The sequence below is a fragment of the Danio aesculapii genome, chromosome 6 (genome assembly GCF_903798145.1).
Source record: "Danio aesculapii chromosome 6, fDanAes4.1, whole genome shotgun sequence".
NCBI lineage: Eukaryota > Metazoa > Chordata > Actinopteri > Cypriniformes > Danionidae > Danio > Danio aesculapii.
The window spans coordinates 11,695,307-11,713,721 of record NC_079440.1 but is presented as its reverse complement, the minus strand read 5'-3'; the positions used below and the strand labels follow the sequence as shown (position 1 = coordinate 11,713,721).

General features: G+C 34.5%; 1 protein-coding gene across 1 annotated transcript in view; it reads right to left on the bottom strand.

Moving 5' to 3' along the window:
* Positions 1-18,415, bottom strand: part of kalrnb (kalirin RhoGEF kinase b) — a 219,685-nt gene that overhangs the window by 180,687 nt on the left and 20,583 nt on the right. The window contains 5 exon segments of the mRNA XM_056459523.1: positions 582-704; positions 3,145-3,645; positions 8,120-8,312; positions 10,460-10,574; positions 10,724-10,816. Coding sequence (XP_056315498.1) covers positions 582-704; positions 3,145-3,645; positions 8,120-8,312; positions 10,460-10,574; positions 10,724-10,816 — 1,025 coding nt within the window.

The following is an 18,415-nucleotide window of genomic DNA, read 5'->3' as shown; positions in this document are numbered from 1 at the left end:
TTATTTATAGGTAAAGGTACTACATACTATGACTTTATCTTGTTTCTACATACTATAACTTTATCGTTTCACTTTACTTCAGGGCGTATTAATGCCGCTCTGTAGGTCTATTGGAGACATTCACAAATATTCCTAGCAAATCTAATAAATGTTGGAGACATACTCGTTACATAAACGCACTAATTCGCACTTCAGCAGCGTTTATTTGAGAGAGCACAAGAAAATCTGCACTTGAGTATATTTGAGGGCGTGCAATAAGTTTTGTGCATGAAAAGAGGATACCGGTGCTCGAGCACAGAGATTCACATGCTCGTATTACATGAATGCGATCTCGACTTGTAATAGTGCGCTCATGACATTTGTCAATAAAATAACGCCACAGGTAGATGGTAGATCTGTGTAAAAGGCCCAGCAGAATCTGCTGCCACAGCTGGAAAAAATCCTAGAGGAAACACTAATGTTTAGAAAATGATTCTTGAGTCAAGATTTTTTTGAGATATTTGGACTAGAAACAAGCCAAATCTCTAAATGAGAACCTAATAATAATAATAATATAATACTAAAATTGCAGTTCATCCTACCATTGAGTTCATAGCGAAGTGGTCATGCTGGGTCTGTAGATCCGCTGCATGCTGGTAGCTTACGCCAATATCTGTGTGTGTCTGAAGAAACAGCTCTTTATTGTGTCCGATCCATTCAAACATCTACAGAAAGAGACAGAAAGAAGAAAACACTCAGTTTAGTCAACAAAAAAAAAACATGATGACCACAGGATACAGATGACCATACCGGACCAGTCATGTCACATAAATATTTACAAAGGACCAGGCAAATTTGCTTAACAGTCGTTGTAGGGCTCTGGGTGATTAAACTCCCTGTTAGTGTTCAAGTGATCTACACGTGAACCTTTATATACACAGCTTTTCTCTTTGGCTGTTGTACAGGCAATAGCCCTTAGTGTTCTGGCTCTGGTGGAGCACAGATGGGCTCAGTCAGCAGGACCGGGGAGTGTGAGACTGCTCTCCGTTTGGGCTTAAACGCAGCACACGGCCTCCTGCTGACAGCAGGCCACAGAAGGGAGTAGAGTGAACACGCTATTATCGTTCAGATCATTCATTATTTACACTTTCATATGACCTTCAGCCATGTTACTCTATTGCCATTAGATGATGGAAATATGCTAGAGCTGGAGTTTGAAAAAAATTTTGTTTACCTGTGCAATATACTGTATATACAGGGAGATATCGGTCAATATTTAACTGCAAATGAATAAAGGAACAATTGAGTTCCATTAAACCAATTGGGACTTATTTCTATAATTCTGTCATTCTCTGGTTTTACACCTACATAAAATCTCTATGATTTATTTTCTGAAAGCAAAGACTTTAGGAAATCTATAAATAAACAGTACTGTAGTTTCATTATAATAATTATTAAATAATAATGTTTTGATTATTATTAATAATAACTGTAATATTAAAGAGCCCCTATTATGGGTTTTTTTTTTAATTACCTTCCATGCAGTGTAACACAGCTCTAGGTGAAGTGAAATATACAGCTAAGGCTTAAATCTGAAAGTGCATAGTGTTTCAAACTATTGATTCATCTATAAAAGAGTCGACTCATAGTGGTTCGAATGAATCGCCGCGATAACAAGTCTTTAGCCGAGTCGATGTGATGTCGATACAGAACTTAAGTCCCGCCCATTTGTTGCGTGAGCAGACCCGGGAAAATTTAACCCCCAACACCGCCCATAAACACTATAGAAAGAAAAAGAGGTTGCAAATTATGTATTAATTGTGTTTTGTTACTTGTTACTGCTTGTACTGTATCTGGTTAACTCTTTATATTCTCAGATCGTGTCTAAAACCACGTTGAAAACGTGATGCGTGCCGCTTTGTTTAAGCATTTAAATGCTCACGTTCCTACACACGTGTGGTGGTCAAATTTCAAAATAGTTCAGCTTTTGCCGCTGTGTGGATTAATACTGAACATGCATCACTGTTTTTACTTGTTTAACTGCATTGCTTTAATGTACTCTTGCATTGGGCTCACACATACACTCTGCACTCTGACTACTTCAACAATGTTGATAAGCCGTGGTGGGCATTTCTCTCTGTCTCACGCTAAACACAGTCGACCAATCACAACAGACTGGGTCATCAGACTAATCAGCGCAGATTAGCCTCACGCTAAGGAGGGGTTTGGGAACAAATGAATCATTGGATAAATCATGTGGCAGCTCTTGGGATAATTAGGTAAAAAAATGCATATTATAAGACAATGAAAGTGTTTTTTGACCTTGCATGCGTATTAGACTGCTGCTGGAGACCCCCAAAACCAAAATTTGACATTTTTTAATGAATACGGGCTCTTTAATAACAATTGTTTTTCAATTTAATGGATACTTTTTAAAAAAAAAAATTAATTCTTTAAAAAATAATAAGAATAATAATTTTATTTTTACGAACAACTGTAAAAATATAACTATATTAAAATATATCTTTGATGATTTATAATAATAATAATTATTATTATTATTTTATTATTATTAATACTATTTTAATATTACACTATTAATTAAATAATAATTATTATATTATTATTATTAACTAATAATGTAATAATAAAATAGTAATAACAATACTTCTACTATTTATTATTATTATTAATATTATTATTACTATTTTAATATTATATTATTAATTAAATTGTATTATTATTATTTATTTAGTCATTTAACAGTAAATAAATTATTGTTGTTTAATATTAAACTAAAAATTAAATAACAATAATAATTTATTCAATCATTTACCTGATTTATCAGGGGTCGCTACAGCGGAATGAACCGCCATGAAATAATAATAATTTATATTTTTTTATTTATTAATTTATTTAATATGAACTCATTTAAACTCATTTGTATGACTGATATTATCAACTGATATTTTCTTATTATATTATTTGATTTTGTCTGTATAGTCATGCAAGTAGTTTGACCGTTTTCTGCCGTTTATTATTCCTAGTCATTTCTCCCATAGGCAACTGAATCGGAAATTCTAAAACAATCGCAAAAAAAAACAAGCGCACCTCCACATTGAAGAATAAGGTCAATATCACACCTCTCTCCTCCTGCCCTCTAACCTTTTCTGCATCCTGCTCATACAGTCGTAGCTGAAAGCACTGGTCCAGCTGTTGCTTGCGGTTGTGCCAGCCTTGTAGAAGGTGCTGCCGCGTAACTTGAAGTTTATCCAGCAGGGCAGAAATCTTCGGTACCAAACTCTGGAAATCTGCCCCACCGGAGAGCCTTCCATCACCCCCATCCCTAATCTTCTGAAGGAGACGATGTCCTTCCTGGTCCAACTCATCCACAGGTGCCTTCGCCATGGTCTTCCTCAGCCGTGCGTGATCCTCCAGCAGTTTGCGGGCCTCCTCAGCGCTGCTTGCCAGCTCTTGTCGGGACAGCACCTCCTGGAGCTCCTCCAGCCGGGACAGGAGATGCAGAGCACCTCCGGTAAACTCCTCAAGAGAAACGCGGAGCTCAGTCCATTCCACATGATCATACTCCAGTGTTCCCTCCAGATCCCCGGTCAGCTGGGACGGGTCAACCAGCTTAGTCAGACCTTCCACTGAAACCATACTAGTCTAAGAGAAGAAAAAATGATCAAATCTCATGAAAAAAAAGTTTCAAAAGTACACGAGGAATAATATTCAATTGTCTCATGACTGATATGTTTGCTAAATGAATTCAGAAAGATTAAGAGCGTATACATGCACATTATTAATCTGATTATGCTTAAAGGAGATCTATTATGCCCCTTTTTACAAGATGTAATAAGTCTCTGATGTCTCTAGAGTGTGTATGTGAGGTTTCAGCACAAAATACCACACAAATTATGTTTTATAACTGCCCCTTTTAGGCTTTGATCCTATAATAGACCCTTTTCACATGACATCACGCAATGTCCGGTTTCACTCCACGCAGTGTATCGTTACTTCTGCTTACACAGAACTCCCCATAGAGAACTCACCCAGTCAGCTGTATATTTACTACAGATACGGTTAGACTGTGACTACGGCTGTTTTCTGTTGCCTTTATTCAAGGTGAGACATCTGACATCTAAAAAAAATAAAAAAAACTTACTGATCATCCAGATTTCAGCTTGAACCAAGACAATGGGACTTTAAACAGAGTGAATTGCTTTGTGTTGCTGTCTTTACTGCAGATGAAGTTGAAATGGACTTGTCAGCATTTTTCAAAAAATATTTCAGGTGTTTACACGAGTGCTGAACATTTATTTTATCACAAATTAGTTTTTATTATTGTTTTATGTCCAGAAGAATAAGAAATAAATAAAATTTATATGACCATTCATACTATTCACATTCTCAGTGTTCTGACATTTTATTTCTATATACAGTAGGTATATTGTTGATGAACATAAAACATTTATGTCTATTTAATATTCAAACAAAATGAAATAGATGTATGTGACTTAATAATCAAACGAAATCATTATAAAAATGTACAATTGCAAAAATAACACCAAGAGAACTGCATTATAATTCAGAATTATTAGATTATGAATTTATTTGTAACATTATTAATTAAAAGGTAGTAGATATCAAATTAAATCCACCCAAAAGGTGGTGGTTGGACAACATTTATTCATTCAAATGGAGAAACTGAACAAAACATTAATAGATCAGTAAATAATATAGACATACCAGATGAGGGAATATAAGAAGATTTAATAAAGAATTTTACTCATGCTGGAATGTTTACATATAACAGAAAATATAAATTTATATTCAGAGCAGCATTAAAGTAAAAATAAATCCATTTTCGAGGAAATAAACAGAATTAATAAGTGAAAAAGTTGCAAACATATGCTTTCCTTAATAAACAATAGTTTATTCCTATTCTTAATAACTTTGAAAAATCATTTTCAAACTCAGAAGGCAGCTCAGTATTGAAAGAGAAACATTTGGACACATGCGCAATACTGCAATACTCTTAAATCAGATCGTGCAATGTTAGTATTTTTATTTGTAAATTTTCCAGAGAAATCTCCCATTCATTAAAAGGTAAACCGGAACTAAAAATACACTGTGTTGCCGATAGGGAGAAGTGAAGTGACGTCACTGTGAAAAGGGTCTATTAAGCCATTTTGCTGAATGTTGCTTTAAATTCAAATGAGATTGTGCTCTTTTGAAAAGAGGGTGGAGCCACAAATGCCTGTGTGTCAGCATAGTGGCAGATTCAAAAACTAAACTAACTTCCTGTGAAGTTATTAGCGCTAATGGCCAGGGCTTTCCCCCTCTGATGACACGTACAAAGGGAGAATGTCAATCAAAGTGTTTCTGCAGACTATTTTTATGTAGTGTGATTATAAAAAATAAAATTAATACATTTTTACTATTAGAAGATGGTTATATTCACACACTGGCCACACAACTGTTTAAACCTTTTATAAAAGTCATTTTTGGATAATAACCAAAGATGCATGTGGTCATGTAAATGTGTTAACTCATTTTTCTTTATTGGAGTTAGGTCATAAATGTAGGGTGACCAGACATCCCATTTGTCATTGGACAATCTTTATTTTTAGAGCTCTGCCTAAATTTGATTTAGTCATTTAAGGCACAGTTCACCCAAAACTGAAAATTCGGTCATCATTTATTCACTCTTGTTTAAAACCTGTTTTAAGAGTTCCCACTTAGATATGCTTGGCGTTTAAAGCAGGTTTGGCATGCTGTCCCGGGAGAGAACCCTGAGCTCGGAGATATTTGAGCCCAGGGTTCCCGCCCGGTCGATAAGCATATCAGGAGATCCGAGATCAGGTAGGTCTCGAGAGCTCCCCCTTAAGAAAAGGGAGGAAAAGGAGGAGATGGGGTGGAAGGGAGGATTCTTCCAAACGAAGATAGAGCAGTAGGGAGAAAATGATTCATTTATAGTAAACTCGGATCACTCTGATTGGATTATTACTGATTACAGATGAGTGGCCAGACGTGCTCAATCATATCACATGCTCCACTCGAAATTAGTTTATGAAACTGCACTTAATTTTTTTTCTTTTGTTGAGCAGAAATGATAGTTTGAAGAAAGCTGGAAACATGTAACCATTGACTTCCATAGTATTTGTTTTTCAAACTATGGGAAACTATGGGAAACTTTGAGATTTTTGCAAACTATTTTTTCTACAGAATAAAGAAACTCATAAAGGTTTGGAACCCTTGAGGGTGAGTAATTAGTGAGTACATTTCTGTATTTTTGGGTGAAATGTCCCTTTAAAAGCATAGCATATTCAGACATTTCCTTTGTGGTAAGGAAAGAAAAAATATATCACGCACTTGGACTTTTCCTTGGTCTAAAGAACTGTACAAAATATGTTCTGGTTTCATGCAGCAGAAGCAAAGTTGTACAACTAAAATTTTGCGTTTGAAAGGATGATATATCAGGCATAGGTTTAAGTTCTAATGTTTTAAAAGTTCTAATGATGAGTTATTAATGATTTATTTAACATACAAACTGACAGTGTTATGTCACATGATATAAATATAATTATGGATATAAAATATACATTTATTTATACTGACCCCTAATTTTCAAACAGTAGTGGTAAGTACTGTATATATGGATTTGGAAAAAATTAAGAGACCACCTCAGAATTAAAATAGGTATGTGTTATCATTAACCCTCTTTATTAACCCTCTTGTGAAATTAATTATTTCAAAATTATTTCCCAAGTGTTGTTTGATGAGCAGATTTTTTCCCAATATATTTAAAATAGTTTTAAGAACTAATTTCTGTTGTCTTCGCCATGGTGACAGTACATAATATTTGACTAGTTACTAGATACTTGTATTTAGCTTAAAGTGCAATTTAAAGGCTTAACTAGGCAAGTTAGGTCAATTAGGCAAGTTATTAAACAACAATTGTTTGTTCAAATTTTAAAGGGGCTAATAATATTGGTCTTAAAATTGATTTTAAGCCAACCTAAACAAACAAGATTTTCTCCAGAAAAAAAAAAATTAAAATTTCCTTGCCCCTTCCAACATCACTTGTGAAATATTTTAAAAAGAATACAAATTTCACAGAAGCAAATAATTGTGACCACAACGGTGTATACACTACCTGACAAAAGTTTTGTGAACAATAAATAATAACTTGACTTCTAGTTGACCATTTGGTATCACAAGTGGCTTATATGAAAGGCAAAGGCCTCTAGATTACGCTTATTTTACCAAAATAAAATATGATCATGCCTTGATTTTTAATTATTTAATTAGTATAGTAAGGTCTGACTTTGCTTAGACAAAAGTCTTGTCACTTAACAGAAATAATGTCCAGTATAGAATATAAAGTCATGGTGCAGTGGAAACAGAATTAATATTGTGAATCATGATCTTGGAATACTGCATCCATACATCTCTGCAATGACTCAAATAACTTATTAATAAAGTAATCTGGAATGGCAAAGAAAGCGTTCTTGCAGGACTCCCAGAGCTCATCAAGATTCTTTAGATTCATCTTCAATGCCTCCTACTTCATCTTACCCCAGACTTGCTTAAAAATGTTCATGTCTGGTGACTGGACTGGCCAATCCAGGAACACCCTGACCTTCTTTGTGCTATCCTGCTAAAGAATTTGCCCTCTCCTGTGGTTTGTAATGGGCAGCACAAATGTCTTGGTACATCAGGTTGTTGATGTTGCCATCCACTCTGCAGATCTCTCACACGCCCCATACTGAATGTAACCCTAAACCATGATTTTTTCCTTCACCAAACTTGACTGATTTCTCTGAGAATCTTGGGTCCATGTGGGTTCCAAAAGCTCTTCTGCAGTATTTGTGATGATTGTGATGCAGTTTAACAGATGATTTATTACAAAAATCTTCTGCCACTTTTCCAAATGATTAACTAGAAGTCAAGCTATTATTTGTTGCTCTTACAACTGGAATCGACGACAAGACTTTTGTCAGTTAGTGTATATGTTTTATATATATATATATATATATATATATATATATATATATATATATATATATATATATATATATATATATATATATTTAATTCTGTAGATTTCTTATAAGACAAAATGTACTGTCTATACCTCAAAGGTGAACTTGGCACTGCCGAAGTTGGTCTTCTGCTTCTGCCAGAAGTTGTCTGGTTTGATAATGAGAGCGACACAGATCTCAGCAGGAAATGACTCCTGTAGCGTCTTCAGCAGCGGCTTGATTAGATCCCACTTTGATCCACGCATGTCTACAATCACTGTAAACCCTCGTTTACTTACATCCTCACTGCACAGGAAACAGAGGTCGAGAATGTCAGACGAAGACCAACAACTTTATCTAGAAAAACATGATCTAATCTATCTGTAATACAGTTGATAAAGCTTGAAAAGTTATGAATTTAATTAAGTCATATATATGTGTAGAATTGCATCGCATTGCATCAGAATACCTTAAAGATCAAATAGATGCAACCACTGGCTTTAAATGCATCCGTATCCTTTATGTCACAAAATTGAACAATTACGTTTTGATAAAGTCTAATGGTGCTGCAAGCAGTTTGAGCTGTTTTGATATGGCTTTTAAGTAATTGTTTACAGAGTCTAGGGCTGTCAAAGAGACACTTTTCTGCACGAATGGCTTTGAATGCACATTTTAAAGAGGCCATGTGGTGCTTTGTGATGGCTTCTTTTTCCTCCAGTGTAATATATCAGTTTGTGCATGTAAAAGATCTGCAAACGCACAAAGCGCATACAGTCTGCTATAAACGGGATGTGTTGTATCTAACAGAGAAGACTGATCCAGACCTGCCAGAAATGCATAAATACAGTCCAGATATTAGAGATCTTATCTAAATGCTTATTTCACAATTTGAAGGCATATACAAAGAAAGAAGTCAAGGTATCAGTGAATTGTAATGCTGTAATGCAATCATGTTGTGGCGACATATTTCTAAAATATCCAAAAATACATTTACATTACAAAATTGAAAAATAATAAAAATAGTTGAAAAAATGTAATACAATAAATAATAATATTAATAATTTAATTTGTATTTGTTTTTAACTGCTAAAATACATATTTTTTGTTTTATAATAATAATTATAATAAAATAAAAAATATATATATTATTATTATTATTACTTAAAATTATTGTTGTTATTATCATTAAGTAATAATCTTAATTATTAGTATTATTTATAGTTATTTATTAATAATAAATTATAATAACAATAAATATTCTTAGAAATATTATTAATAATTCTTATAATGTTAATAATAAATAATAATTAGTAGTATTATAACGTATTACAATATATAATACTAATTTATAGTTTATAAATATCTAATATTATAATATATATATATATATATATATATATATATATATATATATATATATATATATATATATATATATATATATATATTATAATATTAGATATTTATATTTATAATAATATAATTTATAAATACATAGTATTTATATAAAAATATTATTAATAATAAATAATAATTATTATTACTTGTATTTATTTGTAACTGCTAAATAAATTTGTAAATAATAATATTAATAACAAACTGTATTATTAATTATTATTGTTGTTATTATTATTATTAAGTAATAATATTAATTATTAGTACTTTTTATAATTGTTATTTATAAATAATAAATGGTAATAATAATAATTATTATTAAGAATTGTTAATAATAATAACAATAGTATTGTTATAATGCATTAATAACATATATTATTAATAGTATTATAGTTTATAAATATATAGTATTATAATAAATTTATATATATAAATAAATATCTAATTATAAATATAATTTATAAATAAATAGTATTAATAATATAAATATTATTAACAATAAATAATAATAATTATTTGTTTTATTTTTAACTGCAAAAACACATATTTTATAATAATAAAAAATTGTATTATGATGATTAAAAATATTATTATAATATTATTATTGCTATAATTAAGTAATAATATTAATTATTAGTAATATTTAAAATTGTTATTAATAATAATTGGTAATAATAATAATTATTATTATTGGTAGTATTTGTTATTTGTAATTAATAATATTATTAATAATAAATAACAAGTATTATTATAATATATTAATATTATATAATATAATTTTTTTGTTTATAAAAATATAGCAATATATTTAGTTTTTTTATATCTAAGCCAAAATAAAACAAATCAAACTTTCTCCTGAAGAAAAAATATTATCAGTCATACTGTGAAAATACTACTTATAATTTTTAGTTTATAAATATACAGTATAGCATCATTATATATATATATATATATATATATATATATATATATATATATATATATATATATAAACTTCAAGCAGCATCATATGGTCTCTTTAAGTGTAGTACGCCAAATAAATGTTGGGATGTTGTAACCTGGGCACAGTAGAGAGGTAGGTCACCAATTTGCGTAAGTCTTCTTGCTTTATTCTGTCATGATTACTTCGTGCAGGGAAGGTGAGGATGGGTCCCCCTCTCTTATCTCTTCCTCCTGAAAAAAAAGTGTTTCATTACTAATTTTACAGGGCACTTCAATGGCCCTAATTGCGATAATACCCATGAGTCTGTGTGGGTGCATGCTTAAAAGGGTGATGAGACAAAGCTGTGTGTGTCTTTACAATGCAATTATATATTTCCCACCTGAGACAAAGGCAACCTTCTCTCTTAAAACTGTTAGAACATCAGCCGCCTTTATTCCGTCATTCCTTAGAGATCCTGATGAGAACGACGGAACTGAGAGAGAGGAAAAATAGGAGAGAGGAAGAAAGGGATTTAAAAAGTTAAATATAGTAACCACCATAGACTAAGAAGGAAACATGCCTGCTCCAATTTTAAGAAGGGTTATCAACTGAGAAGACTACTTCAAATGATTTGGACTAGTTCATTTATAGTTCAGAGTTCATCCATTTAACAGTACATTTTAATAATGCATTAGTGTGATTAATAAGCGCTGCAAAAGTTTATATTATTAAAAAGCTGACATTAACTAATAGGATATTATTGTTAAATGTGACCATTATTTCTTTTGTTTAATACAGAGATATTAGACATAGTGTTCATTCTGTGAATCCATCCAATGAAACTGAATGGAGATGGTGACCTGTCAAGCTACAAAAATGACAGAGAAGCAACAGTGAAGCACTGAAAAACTGATAAATTGATTCATTCATTCATTAATTTTCTTTTCGGCTTAGTCCCTTTATTAATCCGGGGTTGCCACAGCGGAATGAACTGCCAACCTATTCAGCATATGTTTTACGCAGCGGATGCCCTTCCAGCTGCAACTCATCTCTGGGAAACATCCACACGCACTCATTCACACTCATACACTACGGACATTTTAGCCTTCCCAATTTACCTGTACCGCATGTCTTTGGACTGTGGGGGAAACCAGAGCACCCGGAGGAAACCCACGCAAACGCAGGAAGAACATGCAAACTCCACACAGAAATGCCAGCTGATCCAGCCGAGGCTCGAACCAGCGACCTTCTTGCTGTGAGGCGACAGCACTAATAACTGCGCCACTGCGTCCCCCCCCTGATAAATTGATAAAACTGAAAAATTTCTGCTGCTCTGAAAGTTTCAATGTGCACAGTGGCCTCCATCATCCATAAGTGGAAGATGTTTGGAACCACCAGGACTTTTTCTAGAGCTGGCTGGCCATCTAAGCTGTGCGATCGGGGGAGAAGGGCCTAAGTAAGAGAGGTGATCAATAACCTGATTGGTCACTCTGTCTGAGCTCCAGCGTTCTTCTGTAGAGAGAGGAGAACCTTACAGAAGGACAACCATCTGTGCAGCAATCCACCAATCAGGCCTGTATGGTAGAGTGGCTAGACGGAAGCCGCTCCCCGCCTGGAATTTGCCAAAAGGCATCTGAAGGACTCTCAGATCATAAGAAACAAAATTCTCTGGTCTGATGAGACTAAAATTGAACTCTTTGAGGTGAATCCCAGGCGTTACGTTAGGAGAAAACCAGGCACCGCTCATCACCAGGTTAATACCATCCCTACAGTGAAGCATGGTGATGGCAGCATCATGCTGTGGGGATGTTTTTCAGCAGCAGGAACTGGAAGACTAGTCAGGATAGAGGGAAAGATGAATGCCGCAATGTACAGAGACATCCTGAATGAAAACCTGCTTCAGAGTGCTCTTGACCTCAGACTGGGACGAAGGTTCATCTTCCAGCAGGAAAATGCACACCACCAAAATATCAATGGAGTGGTTTCACAACAACTGGGTGAACGTCTATGAGTGGCCCAGCCAGAGCCCAGACCTAAATCCTATTGAGCATCTCTGGAGAGATCTGAAAATGGCTGTACACTGTCGCTTTCCATCCAACCTGATCAGAGTTTGATAGGTACTGCAAAAAGGAATGGGCAAACATTCCCAAAGACAGGTGTGCCAAGCTTGTGGCATCATATTCAAAAAAATCTTTTTTCACATTGTCATTATGGGGTATTGTGTGCAGAATTTTGAGGGAAAAAATGGATTTAATAAAATTTGGAATAAGGCTGTAATATAAAAAATGTAGAAAAAGTGAAGCGCTATGAATATTTTCCCGATGCACTGTATGTATCCATTATGCACACTCATATTGCACATTTCACTTTAAAAGCACCATGCACTTCAGCATCTCTAAATTCAAACATGCACACACAACACTGTCCTGTAATTAGTGCAAATATAACATAAATACACCAACAGTGCATAACAATAGCAACACACTGGTAAATATACAGTATGCAGTAATCCAAACACAGCGTAGGCGTCCTACCAGCATTGTTGCCACGAATCTCTTGTATAAAGATCACTGGGGCCACATGCATTTTGTAAACACTGAATGACAGACAGCAGCATTAAGCATAATACTGACTGCATGGAAAATAGAGTAGTAGGCCATAGTAGGTCGAGCGGGGAGTGGGGACGGGGGGTGTACAGGGATGCCCAGCTGTTGGCACGTCTCCGTCTGTTTAGATTCATTAGTGGTGTAATCTGCCCACACTGTAATCCCATAGCCGACAGCTGGGCACCAGTGCGGGCCGGTGGGGAAAAGTTCAATCACACTTAAGCACACATAGACAGCGGATACATGTATATTACGCACAAGCTGCATGCTCACAGATGCGGTTGCTCACACACACACAAACACACATGCATCTGTTGAGGACTAAAAAGGTCTGCTTATGTCTGCATTTCATCTCTCTCGCTCACTCTCGTCTGCGGACTACATAAACTATTAAACCTGAGTGGAAGAGTTTGATGCTGAACATGGCATGTTAAATTTACTGTGAGAACTGACTTTGCTCTGCCTGTGCTAGAGGGCAGATGCTATTTCACACTCGCTCACACACACACATATATGAAGACAAGGCTGCTTAAACACTCTTGAACACAGTACTTTATCATTTACAACTGTCTGATTTGGGCTGTTGTGTGGTGATACTATAGTCTTGTGTATTTATTTTAGATTTTTGTAAGAGGCTGTTACACAAAGGCTCCATTTATTTGATCAAATACGCCATAAAACAGAAATACTGTGATTATTTCAATTATTTATGTGCAAATATGTTTTCTGGCTTTATGTGATTGAAAATGTTATTTATTTTTGTGATTACAAAGCCAAATATACGGTGCTAAATACTGAAAATTAGATATTTAAAATAAAAACTGATTTCATTTTTATTTATTTCAGAAGACAATGGGAATTGATTTACATTTGCAGAACATTCCAGTACCAGTTTTCAATCTGATCAAGTGTTCAACCTTTCTAACAATGAGATTAGAAAAGTTTTAAACCATCTTTTGCATTCCAAAATAAATAATAAAAAATTATAGATTGACATGATATGATGATGATAAGGGCACGGTGGCTCAGTGGTTAGCACTGTCACCTCACAGGAAGAAAATCACTGGTTCGAGTCCCGGCTGGGCCAGTTGGCATTTCTGTGTGGAGTTTGCAGGTTCTCCCGTGTTCACGTGGGTTTCCTCCGGGTGCTCTGGTTTCCCCCACAATCCAAAGACACGCGCTATAGGGGAATTAAATAGACTAAAATGGCCTTAGTGTATAAGTGCGAGTGTGAATGAGTGTGTATGAGTGTTTTCTATTACTGGGTTGCTGCCAGAAGGGTATCCGCTGTGTAAAACATATGCTGGATAAGTTGGCGGTTTATTCCGCTGTGGTGACCCCAGATAAATGAGACTGAGCCGAAGAAAATAAATAAATGAATGATATGATGATGATGATGATTCAGTTATCTAGAAAATATTCTTTATTTTTTGCAAAGTTCAAAATGTGATGCTTTTTACAAAAAAAATATTCTTTCATGAAGAAAAAATAAATTAGGTCTGCACGATATTGGAAAAATCTAACCATGCAATATTTTTTTATTTTGCGATATATATTTCACTATGAATACAATTTACCTGGAAGTGTTGAATAACTACTAGAAAAGAATTTATAATTTTAGATTGATTGGGATGATTTTGTAAAGGAGTCAGTGTTTCCTCTAGGATTTTTTCCACCTGTGGCGGCAGGCCTTTTTTACACATATCTACCAACTACCTGTGACGTTATTTCAATGACAAATGTAATATAAACGCTGCTGAAGTGCGATTTAGTGCGTTTATGTAACAAGTATGTCTCTAACATTTATTTGATTTGCAAGGAATATTTATGAATGTCTCCAATAGACCTACAGAGCGGCATTAATGCATCCTGAAGTACAGTTAAATGGCTAAACGTCGTGTTTGCTGGCCTCATGCATCACGCACCTGTCAGTCAGCCAGTCAGCACATAACCTTAAAGGGTAAACAAATAACGCAAAGCACTACTACTGTTACAGAAAAGGTCGCGCTGTTATAATTCACTTACCTTTTAATACGCTTTGGTGCGATTATCACCAGCTATTTAAAAAAAAAACACGACTGAATCTGTTGAATAAGAAGCTGTAATGTAACCGTGGTGGGATCAATTTTGGCGTGGCGCCCCGCCATGGAAGAATGAATGTAGCGGAAACCATGGGAATGCATATAATAAATTATAATAAATAATCTACAAGCATAGATACTGTAAATTCAATAAAGAAAATGATACAAAATAATAAATAAAATAAACTGTATTCAGGTATACAGTTATTGAATAATCAAATGTAAAATAATACTGCATAGTCTTCGTTTATAGACAAATCAATAAAATCAGTCGTTATTAATTTAATATTTAAGTTAAAAATGTACAATTTCTTATGCCTGAATACTTTTAAAATCTTCACACAGTCACAGGCCTCGAACAACTCTTGCGAAATGATAAATTATAATCCAGACTCAACATTGCGTGTACTCGTGATGTGACTACTGCGAATGATCACATTGCGATATTGATGCTGAAACTATATATTGTGCAGCCCTAAAATAAACAACAAACAAAACAACAGCATTTCAAAACTGAAACAATTCTGATTGTATAGTAATAAGAAGTTCAAAAAATAAGTATTAATTTGGTCAAAATTCGCTATGAATGACACAAAGCATTCAATTTACAGTATAATGTAATTCAGAATAAACATATTTTCTATTTTTACTAGGAAAATCTATATGTAGGTGTCTGCAAAGAATTATTTGACAAGAGCTTAAAAAAAGCTCACAATATTTATTTGCAGGTTCATGTTGTGAGTAACACTTTGCCAACCCTGTTAATTTATGTGCTTAATTAATAAACATGTAAAGCTGCATCCTGAATCAAATGACATATCACTGCACACTCTCAGAAAAAAAAAGTACATATCCTAGTAATATGTAATATAAATAGGTAATAAATAGGTAATATACTAATATTTAACACTTACTTACTAACATTCTCCTTTTAGGGGCAAATAGTGTACAAATGATTCACTGTAAACTCCAGTGTTCCACACAATCAATTAGTATTGGGGAAACATGACAGAATTAAATTGACTTAGTTTTTACAAATTTAAGTAGATTGAACATAAAACCTTTAAAGGGCACATAGGTTACCCCTTTTTCCAGATTTAAGATAAGTCTTTTGTGTCCCCAGAATGTGTCTGTAAAGTTTCAGCTCAAAATAACCATCAGAGTATTTGTTATAACTGTCTGAAGTGTCTGTATTATAGCCGGTAAAACTTGGTTGCAGTTTTTTTGTACTGGGCCTTTAAGGCTAGTCCTCCCCGCCCACCGTTCCCACGTGCCTGTCAGCAACATGCCTCAATTGCCGCCCTTGGCTGCCTCAGGAAGCAGATCTCACGTCGCTTTTATGAGAAATACTACAGTAAGAACTTTACCAATCAGTATTTGATGCATTTGTTGTGAGTTGCAACTATGAGTCACACACAATGTCGTTACAAAGTTCACACGCACACACAGTGAGGACACGCACACACACACACACAGCGCAGACACACACCAATAGCGCAGACACCCACACACACACACACAGAGAGAGAGAGAGAGAGAGAGAGAGCGCGCATTTAGCTTCACACTCTGTTTGCTTGCATATGTGACAGGCTACAGGTTAATCCTCACTGCTGTATGGATATCTGTTATGTTAATGTACAAAATAAACCTGATTTAACGTCCACAAAGCGGGATTGAAGCGTCTTCCTTTGTAATTGTTCTGACACGCGGCTGTGCTAATGAAGTTAAGCTAAGCTAAATTGCTATAATTCATTACACACATGCTCTGTTTTAAAACATTTTAAACTTGTAAAACTCACTCTTGATCACATTTGATGATGATTGATGACTCTAGCGAACTGAACACACCTTTTACTCCCGGTTGCTTTGCGCACATGTGGTCTTGTTGATATGATTATACACGTGACTACTGGGACATGTTAATACGCACAGCTGTCAATCAATTCTGTGGGCGGGGGGACCACACTCCTACGTCAAGTTGCAGTCGATCTGAAAACCGCTCCAATTGGTCCACCGTTTTTTATGTTGTTAAATTTGAAAAAAAAGGACTGGGTGTGTTTATATCACCCTAATGTAACAGTTTATACACTATATTTACACACATGTCAGTCCAAACAGCTTTAAAAGTAGATTTTTTACCATAGGTGGCCTTTAAGTTGTCCCCCAAAAAAAATCAGGAATTGTGTTGTTAAACTCATTTTAATTAAGTAGTTCGAACAAACAGCAAACGACATGAGTGTTCGTTTTGATAACATTCTACTCCAAGCCACAGTTTTTTGGGTCTACATCCTTAAAATCAGACAAATAAAAGTCCCAAATTCATACAAAATGAGCATTTTAATTCAGGTCTTTAGAACAGACACAATTGCTTTATTAGATTAACAGGTTTTTAGTCACATTTAAATGTAAACAAGAACCAAGAAGCAATTCTGCAAAAACCAATAAGGTTGGTTTTTGTGTGTCAAGCAAGTATAATTCATCCTGTTCTCTGATTAACATTAAAAAGCCCTTATTGTGGGTTTTTGAAAATGACCTTCCATGTAGTGTGTAACACAGCTCTAAGGCTGCATTTACACTGCAGATCTTGATGATCAATTCGATTTTTGACTGTATCCGATTTTTTTGATGACCTGCTTACATCATCTTTTAAAAGTGACTGGTATCCGATTGTCTGCATTTACAAAACACACGGCAAAGGCGCAATGACCAGAAAAAAAGAGCGGGAGCTGACTAACAGCTGATAATTAAAGAGTGCTCTTTTCTCTATTGCTGTGTGTAATCTGTTCGCAGCTTTTGACAAGCTGTTTTACTTAGTTTATGACAGAAAGGTTCTCATTTGTCAATTTTTTTTATATATAGGCTTTTTTAAACCTTTAGGCATCTTAATGTAATGTCCATGGTGTGATTTATGCATGTGATGTATGCAACAGTTTTATATTTGGTTACATGGCGGACATTGCGCTCTCTCTTTCTCTTGTTAACATGCTTAAATAACTATGCTATTTGACAATATAAAAGCTGTTTAAGTGCTCGTGTGTAAGATTTAAGGTTTGGGACTCTATTCTAATCTATTCTGAATGAAAGTGTCAGAGTTGATGTCATTCGCTATGGTTTTTAATGACGCGCGAGTCGCATTGACAGGTAAAAATCCGATCTATTTGCTTACACTGCAGACACGAGGGCACAGATTTGATTCATATCAGATAAGTTTCCACATATAAGCAAGACCTGAATCTGATTTGAGTAAATCGGAATCCATGTGATTTGTTCCTGCTTACACATCCATGGGCAATATTCGATCTGTGCCACATGGGAGAAAAAAAAAAAATCGTAATTGAGTCACTTGAACAGTGCAGTGTAAATGCAGCCTAAGTGAAGTGAAATATCCAGCTAAGGCTTAAATCT